At 55.6% G+C, this 11,034-nt stretch overlaps 2 protein-coding genes across 3 annotated transcripts in view; one reads left to right on the top strand and one right to left on the bottom strand.

The window, feature by feature from the left end:
* Positions 1-617: 617 nt before the first annotated feature.
* Positions 618-4,742, top strand: CHMP2A (charged multivesicular body protein 2A). Its single transcript, XM_008049740.1, has 6 exons — positions 618-758; positions 1,812-2,005; positions 3,748-3,927; positions 3,995-4,125; positions 4,226-4,287; positions 4,418-4,742. The coding sequence occupies exons 2-6, from the start codon at positions 1,838-1,840 to the stop codon at positions 4,543-4,545; spliced, it is 669 nt and encodes a 222-aa protein (XP_008047931.1). The 5' UTR covers positions 618-758; positions 1,812-1,837; the 3' UTR covers positions 4,546-4,742.
* A 636-nt stretch (positions 4,743-5,378) lies between these two features.
* TRIM28 (tripartite motif containing 28) overlaps positions 5,379-11,034 on the bottom strand; it is a 6,613-nt gene continuing 957 nt past the window's right edge. Inside the window, exons 2-17 of one of the 2 annotated variants that reach the window (XM_021708407.1) lie at positions 10,675-10,787; positions 10,290-10,422; positions 8,463-8,598; positions 8,268-8,384; positions 8,078-8,192; positions 7,805-7,951; positions 7,601-7,715; positions 7,415-7,521; positions 7,304-7,340; positions 7,172-7,220; positions 6,833-7,085; positions 6,425-6,744; positions 6,218-6,341; positions 6,048-6,134; positions 5,830-5,967; positions 5,379-5,735 (exon numbers count right to left, since the gene is read on the bottom strand). In XM_021708407.1, coding sequence (XP_021564082.1) covers positions 5,559-5,735; positions 5,830-5,967; positions 6,048-6,134; positions 6,218-6,341; positions 6,425-6,744; positions 6,833-7,085; positions 7,172-7,220; positions 7,304-7,340; positions 7,415-7,521; positions 7,601-7,715; positions 7,805-7,951; positions 8,078-8,192; positions 8,268-8,384; positions 8,463-8,598; positions 10,290-10,422; positions 10,675-10,725 — 2,106 coding nt within the window. In that variant the 5' untranslated portion in view covers positions 10,726-10,787 and the 3' untranslated portion in view covers positions 5,379-5,558. Of the gene's footprint in view, positions 5,736-5,829; positions 5,968-6,047; positions 6,135-6,217; positions 6,342-6,424; positions 6,745-6,832; positions 7,086-7,171; positions 7,221-7,303; positions 7,341-7,414; positions 7,522-7,600; positions 7,716-7,804; positions 7,952-8,077; positions 8,193-8,267; positions 8,385-8,462; positions 8,599-10,289; positions 10,423-10,674; positions 10,862-11,034 lie in introns of those variants that run through there. The other variant, XM_008049739.1, reaches the window with a different exon arrangement.

Raw genomic sequence — 11,034 nt, 5'->3', positions numbered from 1 at the left:
GGAGGTCCAGGGGCTATGAAACGGAGAGGGGAGGAGGTGGGAGGTGTGTGGTCACGAGTGGCATTGGGGCACCCTACAACAGGCTGCCCAGTGCCTGGGACAGCCCTGGTAGGGGTGGGGATACCAGGCCTGACCGAGCCTTGGGTCAAGTGGGACGCAGCCCACCATGGGATGAGGAGCATAGGCAGGATCCAGTGGGATGAAGCCCACTCGGGGATGAGGAGCGTGGGCAGAATCTAGTGACCGTTGGCTTCCAGCCTAGGGGAAAGTATGCACCGTCTCCCGTTTTGCCCCCTACTACCGTGTGTGGGCAGAAGAGGCTCCTGCTTGGCACTCTGCGAGCCCTCAGAAGTTGAAGTCCCACGGAGGAGCTGGGCCCTCAAGTGGGTGACACAGATGCGGGACCTTTGGGATGGCCTGGCCCACAGGTACACCATCCCCGCCCGAGCCCCGGCCTCCGGCCACTCGGGCGCGACTCAAACCCACGGAACACCCTCGGACAGTTCCCAGAGAAACGGAAGCTGACGCGCATGCGCTCTGACGCCGGCCTGGTCCAGGGCGCTTGCGCACGCGCGCGCGCGCTACCTCCTCCCAGCATTCCGGGTGCAGGCGGGGCGTGTGACATCAGGTGGTTTAATCCGGAAACGGCACCGGCGGCAGAGGCTACAGCACCAAGGGGCCGTCGTTGGTGGGCGCGCCGGGGAAAGAGTAAGAGGAACGTAACCCGGAAGCGGAAGCTGGCCCCCTTCCCAGCTCGGGTGAGTGGCCTTGCCGAACCGCGGATCCCGGGCGGGCTCGCGGGCGGCAGCGTACGGAGGGTTTCTCTTCGCCAGGGCCTTTCAGTGCCTCCTCGCCTTTCCCTGGGACCCTGTCCTCACCTCGGGGACCCCAACACCCTTGCCCTTGGTGTGCAGGACCCACTGACGCTGTTCTTGCTGTTCAGTGCGACCCAGCCTCCATCACCCCGCTCTCCCTCGATGTACAAGTCTCTCCCCGTGGCCCCAACCGTTTCTTCCGCACCCAGGTTCCCTCATCGTTAGGGGGTCCTCAAGCCTGGTTCCATTGTTTTCAGCTTCAGAGCCCCCTCATCCACCGTTCTTGGCCCTCAGCCTCCATCCTTCTGTCCTCGCCTGTCGGCCCCTGCAGCTGCCCTACCTGCGGTGTTCAGTACCCCCAGCGCACCCACTCGCTTCCATTTCAGTTCATCGAAGACTCCAGAACCTAGCCTCGGGTCTTGAGAGGGAAGCTGAGCTTGCAGGCCCTAATCTCTATGGGGGCAGTGATGAAGAAAGGGCTTAGGCCAGCCGGGCTCGGTGGCTCAGCCTGTAATCCCGCGCCTTTGGGAGGCTGAGGTGAGTGGATTGCCTGAGCCCGCGTGTTCGAGACCCGCCTGGGCAACTTGGCAAGACCTCATCTCTACAATAAATCAAAAATGAGCTGGGCGTGGTAGCGCGCGCCTGTAGTTTCAGCTACTTGGAAGACTGAGGCGGAAGGATCGCTAGAGCCCAGCAGGTCGAGGCTGTGGTGGCCGGGAGCGGCCACGGCACTCCAGTCTGGGTGACAGAGTGAGACTCCAACTCAAAAATAAATAAATAAATAAGAAGGGGCTTAGGCCAAACATGACGAGAACTTTCAGGTCTAGCTGTCCCCTCTGCGTCCCCAAGCTCCCCCTCGATGTTCCCACCTGCTCTTTTGGCCCCTCCTGTCCCACTCACCCCTTCTGTAAGGCCCCTGAGACCTTGCTCGGCTTCTTGCCCTCCTTCTGGGCCCCATGCCCTACAGCTTTCAGCTAGGCCTCACATCTGTCCCAGGCCTGCCAGTGGACACTAATACCACCATGGACCTGTTGTTCGGGCGCCGGAAGACGCCAGAAGAGCTGCTGAGACAGAACCAGAGGGCTCTGAACCGCGCCATGAGGGAGCTGGACCGTGAACGACAGAAGCTAGAGACCCAGGAGAAGAAAATCATTGCAGACATCAAGAAGATGGCCAAGCAGGGCCAGATGGTGAGTGGGGATAATCGGTGAGTGGGGGTGATCAGGGGCAAGGTGCCATTACTCAGGCACTACTGTAACAGCAGTGAACAAGAGGACACCAAAAGACAGGTACTTCAAGGAAAACAAGCAGAGTGAGGGTGATTGGGCTTCCTTGGTTTGAGGGTCTGGAAGGCCACCTGCAAAAAAGTGATATGAGACCCAAGGTCGCAGAAGACCTGGGCAGGAGGTGTGTCAGAGCAGCAAATGTAGATGAGAGCCTCAGCAAAATGGGGGGTTGACCGATGAACTCTGAGGGTTGGATATGGGACATACAACTCAGAATTGTGGCCACAGTGGGAGCTGAGTTAAAAAGTTAACCACAAGAATAGGCACTGGCCAGGTGGCTAGTTAAGAAGGAGATAGCAGCTGGGCTCGGTGGCTCAGCCTGTAATCCCATGCTTTGGGAGGCTGAGGTGGGTGGATTGCCTGAGTCCGGGGGTTCAAGACCCGCCTGGGCAACTTGGCGAGACCTCATCTCTACAGTAAATTAAAAATCACAGGCATGCGCTACCATGCCCAGCTAATTCCAGCTAAGAAGGCTGAGGTGGAAGGATCACCGGAGCGCAGCAGGTCAAGGCTGCAGTGGTCGGTAGCATTTCAGTCTGGGCGACAGAGTGAGACTCCAACTCAAAAAAAAAAAAGAGACAGCCAGAACCAATAGAGAGAACATGGAGAATGAACATGGGTGATAAGGTTTTGGCCCAAACAGCTGGGCAGAGGAGGTGCTACATCTTGGGATGAGTAAGGAAGATGTTTGGGAAGGAAATCAAAAGCCAAGCCTCAGCCAGGCACAGTGACTCAACCTGTAATCCCAGCACTTTGGGAGGCTGAGGCGAGAGGATTGCCTGAGCCTGGGGGTTTGAGACCAGCCTGAGCAACTTGGTGAGGCCTCATCTCTACAATAAATCAAAAAATTAGCCAGACGTGCATCTGTGTTTCCAGCTACTTGGAAGGCTGAGGCAGAAGAATCGCCTGAGCCCAGCAGGTCAAGGCTGCAATGGCCATTGAGTATGCCACTGCACTCCAGCCTGGGAGACAAGAGTGAGAATTCTGGATAGTCAGGTGTGAGCTTGTACCAGGTGAAGAAAAAGGCAGATTCTTTGTCTAGGCTGGGGACAGAAATCAACGAGTAGGTGTTTTAAGTCAAGAAAGTTACTGTTGGGCGATGCTCAGTGACTCATGCCTATAATCCCAGCATTTAGGAGGCAGTGGGAGTATTGCTTGAGCCCAGGAGTTAGAGACCAGCCTGGGCAAGATAGCAAGACCTTTCTTGTAGAGATAAGGTCTTGCCAAGTTGCCCGGGCGGGTCTTGAACCTGCAGGCTCAGGCAATCCACTCACCTCAGCCTCCCAAAGGTGCAGGATTACAGGTTGAGCCACTGAGCCCGGCTCTCTACAAGAATTTTTTTTTTAAATTAACTGTCAACATTGGGGGAAAAAGAGCCCCTAGGGATTGAGCCTAGGCCTGCCTTCCTGCGTTTAGGGATTGAGAGATAAGGAAGACCTTTCCAAAGAGTCTGCGGAGGGTGGCCCATGAAGCAGGAGGGTAAGATCAGGAGGAAGGAGCAATAGTGACCATTGGGTTTAGCAAGGGCCCTGAAGACTTCAGAATGGTGGAATGAGATGGGGGGTGGTCACAACTGTCAAGATGGAAATGCCCAAGAATGTAGAATAATCCCACTGGTACGTCCTTGATACCCGTCTATTCCACAGGATGCTGTGCGCATCATGGCAAAAGACCTAGTGCGCACTCGGCGCTATGTACGCAAGTTTGTTTTGATGCGGGCCAATATCCAGGCTGTGTCCCTCAAGATTCAGACGCTCAAGTCCAACAACTCAATGGCTCAAGCCATGAAGGGTGTCACTAAGGCCATGGGCACAATGAACAGACAGGTAAGCTTCTCGCAGTCCTCCTCGTGGGGACTTGTGGGGACCAGACTTACCATCTATCCTCTTCCAGCTAAAATTGCCCCAGATCCAGAAGATCATGATGGAATTTGAGCGGCAGGCAGAGATCATGGACATGAAGGAGGAGATGATGAATGATGCCATTGATGATGCCATGGGTGATGAGGAAGATGAAGAGGAGAGGTGTGGGATACTGGGGAGGGCAGGTGGTGGAGGGGGAGCTGTTTGCCTGGTCCTCACTTGGAACATAGCTCTCATGGAGTTTCTCTTCTCTCTCATCTAGCGATGCTGTTGTATCCCAGGTCTTGGACGAGCTGGGACTGAGCCTGACAGATGAACTGTCCAGTGAGTGCTCAAAACCCTGGGTCCCATTCCCCAAGCAAGGCCCAGCCACAGCCCTAGGCCCTCCCTTGTCCTGCATTATTCCTCTTCCTACATTTCTTTCCTGCTCTCCTAACCTCCACTCTCCCTGCAGACCTCCCCTCCACTGGAGGTTCACTCAGTGTAGCTGCTGGTGGGAAAAAAGCAGAAGCCGCAGCTTCAGCCCTGGCTGATGCTGATGCAGACCTGGAGGAGCGGCTCAAGAACCTACGGAGAGACTGACTGCCCCCCTGCTACTTGGGAGTGGAGGGACCAGTGAATGTCTGGAACCCTTACCATAAGCACTCTGTAATAAAAGAGATTGGACACTAGTTCTGGTTCTGTGACTACAGTACCAGCCTGATATGGGACCAGGCTGGGATCCCTGGGGGCAGGAATGGTAATCACTAAGGCTCAATAAAGCAGGCACTTGACTTGAAGCTATAGATTAGTGTTTGGGGCACAAGTGAACAAGCAAGTCCACCTGGGACATTCAGGTATTGGGAGCTTAAAGTCAGCTCTGTGCTGTGTGGTGTAGCACCTCTACCAGGCATGCACTCCAAAGACACGTTGGGAGTCCAGACCCCCTACGATTCAGGCTATAGTACCCAACACTGTTTGGTCCAGTAGTGGCTTAATGAGAACACTTGAAAACAGGCCAGGCTAACAAAGAGGTGGTCCACCCAACTTGGGATTCACAGGCCAAGAATCCTAACATCACCTGGAAGTAGTACTCCCTGTGGTATCCCCATCTGATGAGAAATAAACTACAGCCCCCAAATTTAGCAAGTGCTCAGAATGGCCGCAACACCTAGGCCTCACCTTTGCCTACCCAGGGCTACAAGCCAGTCAGCCCAGGCCTACTCACCCACAGGACACCTTACACAGCTTCTAGTATATGAACCCTTCACCCTGTGGGCCCACAACTCTGGGCAGCCCCCATAAATCTCAAATGCTCACTCCCTAGGTATCTAGGTAGGTTCAAGCAGGCTGGAGATAAGGCCTCCCAAGGCCACCAGTGATTGTTGAGAAAGAGAAACAGACCCCAAGACGACAGCCCCCCACCAGCCAAGGCCTGAGGAACTGGTGAAGTTTTTATTAAATCCACAGAAGTAAAAACCATATTGTGAGGAGACTGGGGGATGGGGCCACCAGGGAATGGGACTCAGGCCACCGGGGCAGAGGAAAAGAGGAAGGGGAAGGGGTGACAGGACAAAGAACAGAGCCAAGCTGGGCTGGCTATGAGGGCTCCAAGCTCAGGGGCCATCGCCAGGGCCACCAGACAGCTCCTGGGAGCTGAGGCCAGCACCAGGCAGGCTCAGCGGCGGGGGCTCCACCAACACAGCAGAGAACTTGGTGTCACCGAAGGCCTCGTTCATGCGCGTCTCGAAGAAGCGCTGCAGGCCAATGATAGACTGCACATCCGCCTTGTCCTGGGCCAAGCAGGAATGCAGTGGGTGAGTGGTCCTAGCTCTCACCCCCTCCATCTCCCCTACCCACAGTCCCTCCCCGGTTCCACAGGCTCACCTCAGTCAACTTGTTGAACTGCTTGAACATGCGGCCCACATCCTGGGCAAACTCCTGGGGGGAGCAGTAAGGGGGTGATAACTTCTCCTGGAGACGGGCACGGATTAGGGTCAGATCAAGGGTGCCACCAGGCTGGTCCTGCCAACAGATACCACACAGGTTGAGAGTGAGGCCCACTAGTCAATACCTCTTTGCCTCTCTCCTGTCCTAGGACTCACCAGGGAGAAGGTGGAGTCGGTAGCCAGCTGATGCAAGGGGCGGCAGGGTTCATGACAAAACAAGGCCAGCAGCACGCGCTCACATTTCTAAAGACAGTACAAAAAACATAGCTCTGGGTACGCCCATAAAGCTCTGGGCAACTCCCAACCAAGTTAACTCCACCCCTTACCCGTTGGTTGGCTGGTGAAAGCTTGGCCACCACACCAGAGCTGTCTGTACCATCCAGACTGAGGCTGCCATCCTCCTCCTTCAGGTCAGGAAGCACGTGGCAGAGTGAGCAGCTCCATTCCTCCCTAAGGTGAAGAAAGTGAAGAAAGCTGCAGGATTCTGCCCAGCCCTTCATGCTCTGCCTAGTCCCTACCAGTCTCACACTTACCCTGGCACATCCTGCAGGGCAGGTAGATGACAATCCAGGTGGAAACAAAACTCACACTGGTTGCACATGACCAGGTCACCTGGCTTCTGACAGACACGACAAATGGTGGCACTGTCATCTAGGGTTCCTGGGCCACCACCTGGGGCTGCAGTACCCTCAGGAGCCACCACCTCCAGGCCTGAGCTGGTACTGCCACTGGGTGAAGCCAGGCGCGGGCCCTCACCACCAGAGCCCTCTGCAAGTGCCATCAGCACAGGTTTGGTCTCAGGGCCTTCGGTGGCAGCAGGAGGGGCTCCAATAGCAGCCTCTGTCTCCTCCTCCTGCAAAGTGGTGAGAGGTGTTCAACAGTATCCAGACCTGGGCTACAGACATCATCCTCCAGTCGTGGTCCACTGGGACAAAGCTCACCTTGACAATGGCCATGCCAGGCAGGGATGGAGCACCAGGGGTTCCTGGGGGTGCAGACCCAGGCTGGCCAGCAGCTGCAGCAGCAGCACCACGTTCAATAACAATAAGGTTGTAATCTTCGGTGGTGCTACCCGGAAAGACCTTGAAGACGGGTGGCTGGCTGTCAGCCGTGAGGTCCAGGTCTAGGCGCTCGAGGCTAACCCGTGGCACCTTGCGCATGAGGCCGCTCACCTCACCCTCACCTGAGCGAGACCTACAGGTACAACTTGGTGTGAGTCACCACCCTCCATCCTTCCCCATTCCCACCTATCCTCTACCCCAAGAAACAGTCACACTCACCGCTTCACACCTGACACGTGGGGTTCTGCACTTGAGTAGGGATCATCTGCTTAGAAGGCAGAAAGGACTGGCAGGTTGGGGTGGACACAGGGCACCAGTGCCCCTCCCTCCCCACCAAGCATACCCACTCACCTGACCCAAAGCCATAGCCTTCTTGCACCTCCATGGGCTGTGAACAGAACAGGACCTTAGTGGGGCACAAACCCCATGGGACCCATGTCCCCCCTCCACTCCCCTGCTCACCTGGCTGCTGCCAGAGCCCTGCTTGCTCAGGGGCCCTGGGGCTCTCGGAGGGGCCATGGGCGCAGGACCTGTTGAGTTGGTGCCAGGACGCTCTGCCACAATCTTGCCTGCGGAAAGAGAAGCATAAATAGGTACAGCACCTGGAGTGGTACCAAGGTAGAGCATAGACAAAGGACTGGGACCCACCGAAGGCCTCGGCACTCTTGGTCCAGGCATTGAGGTCCCACTGAAATTTCATCTCGCCATGTGGCTCCACGGGATCTACAATCATCTTGAGGGCCCGGTGCAGCTGGAAATAGATCTGGTGGGGAAAGATGGGGGAGTTACGAGCACACCAGGCAAACAAACAAGGTACTGAGGACCCCCTGCCTGGAGCCCACCAGTACATACCAACTTCTTAGAGAGCAGCAGGGCTGTGTTGTTGTCACTCTCCAGAGCCCAAGAGGCAAAGCGCAGGATGTGCTCCTGGTGCTTCTGTATCTTGGTCATGGTCCAGTGCTGCCGCTCCAGGCGCTCCTGCTGTCCCTCAGTCACCTTCTACAAAAGAAAGGGGTATGAGATAAGCAAGGCGGACAGAGAACACTAGGATTTCTTCCCCATGCTGGACAGCATCAGGAAAGAGCAGTGGGGGCCCAGGGACCCTCTCAACAGCACAAGGCTTACCTGCGCATCGTTGACCAGCACACGGCCCCGCTTGTTCAGCTCCTTCATGATCTGCAGTATGGCCATCTTGACATCCACCTGCACACGCTTCTGTACATCAGACACCTGGCGGATCCTAGGAGGTGGGACAGGTCAGGCTGGGCAGGGTCTTGCCCAGGGCCACCCACACAGCCTTGTCACCCACACTTACGAGCTGCGAACCTCCTTGGTGCTCTTCTGCAGTGTTGCATGTTTGTCCCCAAGGCGCTTCACCAGCGAGGCCAGGAGCTTGCGCTGGTTCCTCACTGCATCCTCTAGAAACTGGTATCTGAAAGCAGAGGTGGCCCTTGGGGGCTGAGCCCAGAAACGGGTGGCACCCACCCACCCACTGTGCTCTGGGACTCACTGGTGGTCCTTGTGAGCATTGAGTTGGCAGTCCCGGCAGGTGAGGGTGTCACAGCTCTCACAGAACAGCACAAGGGGTTCATGCTTGTGCACGTTGCAATAGACGGTACGCTCACCATCCCGAGACTTGGCAGGCCCTGGGGAGTGGGAATCATAAGGCTGGACCTTGCCCTTGGCTACCCCCAATTAAGGAAGCAGACAGAGCTCGAGGTCCATTTCCTGTCTGTCCTGTAACCCTGAGCCATCTATCAGAAAAAACTAGAACATGTGGCAGTGGCCAGGGAAGAACACAGGCCTGCAAGCAAAGCTCCTTGCATCCAGAAGCTTCCACCCCAGCCTAGCCAAGAGAGAAACATTCCTCTTCTTCCAGCTTCTGGAAACGTAAAGGTAAGGATGACAGCCTCTTATAAGAAAAGACCACCTAGCCGGGCTCAGTGGCTCAGCCTGTAATCCCGCGCCTTTGGGAGGCTGAGGTGAGTGGATTGCCTGAGTTCACGGGTTCGAGACCCGCCTGGGCAGCGAGACCTCATCTCTACAATAAATCAAAAAATTAGCCGGGCATGGTAGCACGTGCCTGTAATTCCAGCTACTCAGAAGGCTGAGGCGGAAGGATCGCCAGAGCCCAGCAGGTGAGTCTGCGGTGGCCGGAAGCGGCCACTGCACTCCAGTCTGGGCGACAGAGTGAGACTCCAACTCAAAAAAAAAAAAAAAAGACCACCTTATTGTCCTCTCTATTAGAAACTTTTCCAAATAATCATAATCAAAATTCTGCCTACACCCTCCATTCTTTTTTCTTCCCCGTTCATGGTAACTTCCTCTCTATTCCCTAACAAGAAAAGGCATGGGTCTTTTACCATCCAAGGACTCTGAGCAAACCCTGCAGAGCCTTCTTAGACTGAAACATATCAAACCAGGACCCTCAGAATGGTGTCAGCCCTCCTTGCCTAGAGCAGGATTCTGGTGCTCAGAATGTCACCAGAAGACCAAAACACCAGCAACATCCACAGCCTGTTTCGCTCCTAGAAAGCTGATGAGGTATGATGGTCTCCCACATAAAAACCAAACCCAAAGTACGCAACATCACAGCACAGGTCAGCTAAGTATTGGCTTCTCCAGCGCCACCCATTCCTATACCCTGACCTAAGCCCAGAACCTCGGGAATCTAAGAAACCCTTCAGACTCCTGGCCATCTCTCCTGTCCCCTCACTTCCATTCCCATCTTCCCACCAATGCTATCCTCGGGTATGGAAATTAGAATCACAGGTCACTCGTGGGTTGGTTTTGGGCAAAACTAAGAAGACTATCATGCCCCTTTCTATACACCACAGCCAGTGTGTGTCTATAAAAAACTGAAGATACCTATCTAATCTTTGCTAGATTGCTACTCACTTGCAGCTAAAAATCATTTTCAGAAGTCCCTCCACTTACAGTCCAAGGGCTCACAAAGTTTGTCAAGAAAGCTTGTCCCGGAAACCTCCCTTTCTCAAACATTTAAATGGTGGGGAGCCCCAAACTCAGTAAGCACCTCACACCATGCCTTTCCCTTTCTGCATAAGCTGAGCCCTCCACCACGACCCCAAGAGCTTCCCTAATAAGCCTCCTTGAATCCTCTGTACCCTTGCCTTCATGGCCACTGACCTTTCCTTTCCTCCTACTTAGCTCCCCAAGGACTGCACAAAAATGCCCCCAGGGCCCTGGTTTTGGAGTTCTGCTTTCAGGGCCTTAAAGTGGATTCCCCTAGAAAGCAGCTCTAGAACCCATTTCCCAGATGCAATCAGCACCGTAAGCAATTGAGAGCAACTCCACCAGCCTCCTGCACCCCATGTACCAGTAGAGCGCACAGTGTGGTCCTTGGTGTACTTCACCCGCTGGTGCGCTTCCACACACGTCTCGCACAGTGGCTCGGAGCACTCCACGCAGTAGCTGGTGGCAGGAGCATTATCCTCACAGCTAGTGCAGCACTGCCAAACAAACTCAGAGTCAGAAGATGCAGGACAAGTCAACAGATCCACGTTTACAACTCAGGAAACGCAATCTGAGATGAAGGTTGGCCCCCTGACCCAAGCAGCCCACCCAGCCCAACCAAAGCCTCGGGAAGTGGAAGAAATAACAGCCTGGAGTTGGTGCCAGGCTCCTCCTGCAAGATGCCCCTCCCGGAAGATGCCCCTCCCCAGAGCCAGGCACCTCCTGGGGGTTGCTGAGGTAGGAGGCACCTGGTTTGCATCCTGGGCATCGGTGGAAGCCTTGCTGCCACTATCACGCATGAAGTAATTCTCCACGATGTCTTTGGAGAAGCACTGCTGCTTGCACACGGGACAGTCCACCACTGCGAAGAGTTGGGAAGCGTGAGACCACTGCAGGCTCGCATCCACGCTGCACCCTTACCACTGCGCTTGGCCCCGCCCCTTCTTGAACTTTCTCTCCAACTTAGATCAACCACCCCACCTCAGCGCCAGACGGACCCCCACCCCGTGCACGCCCAGCACCTACTCCCCACGCCCAGGCCCCAGGCTCTGCCCGGGCGGCCATCGCCTCCACGCCCGGCCGGACCCGAGCCTGGATGGGGGAAGGGC

Source organism: Carlito syrichta, unplaced genomic scaffold (genome assembly GCF_000164805.1).
Source record: "Carlito syrichta isolate Samal-C Ts95f unplaced genomic scaffold, Tarsius_syrichta-2.0.1 Scaffold136370, whole genome shotgun sequence".
NCBI classification, from domain to species: Eukaryota; Metazoa; Chordata; class Mammalia; order Primates; family Tarsiidae; genus Carlito; species Carlito syrichta.
The sequence above is the reverse complement of the archived record's forward strand: the minus strand, read 5'-3'. Positions and strand labels throughout refer to the sequence as shown.

Excerpts from the sequence above, each read along its gene's own strand:
- CHMP2A (XM_008049740.1), top strand. The coding sequence starts at position 1,838 with ATGGACCTGTTGTTCGGGCGCCGGAAGACGCCAGAAGAGCTGCTGAGA. Across the intron at positions 2,006-3,747 it reads TGGCCAAGCAGGGCCAGATG|GATGCTGTGCGCATCATGGC; the intron begins GTGAGTGGGGAT and ends TCTATTCCACAG. Across the intron at positions 4,288-4,417 it reads CCTGACAGATGAACTGTCCA|ACCTCCCCTCCACTGGAGGT; the intron begins GTGAGTGCTCAA and ends CTCTCCCTGCAG.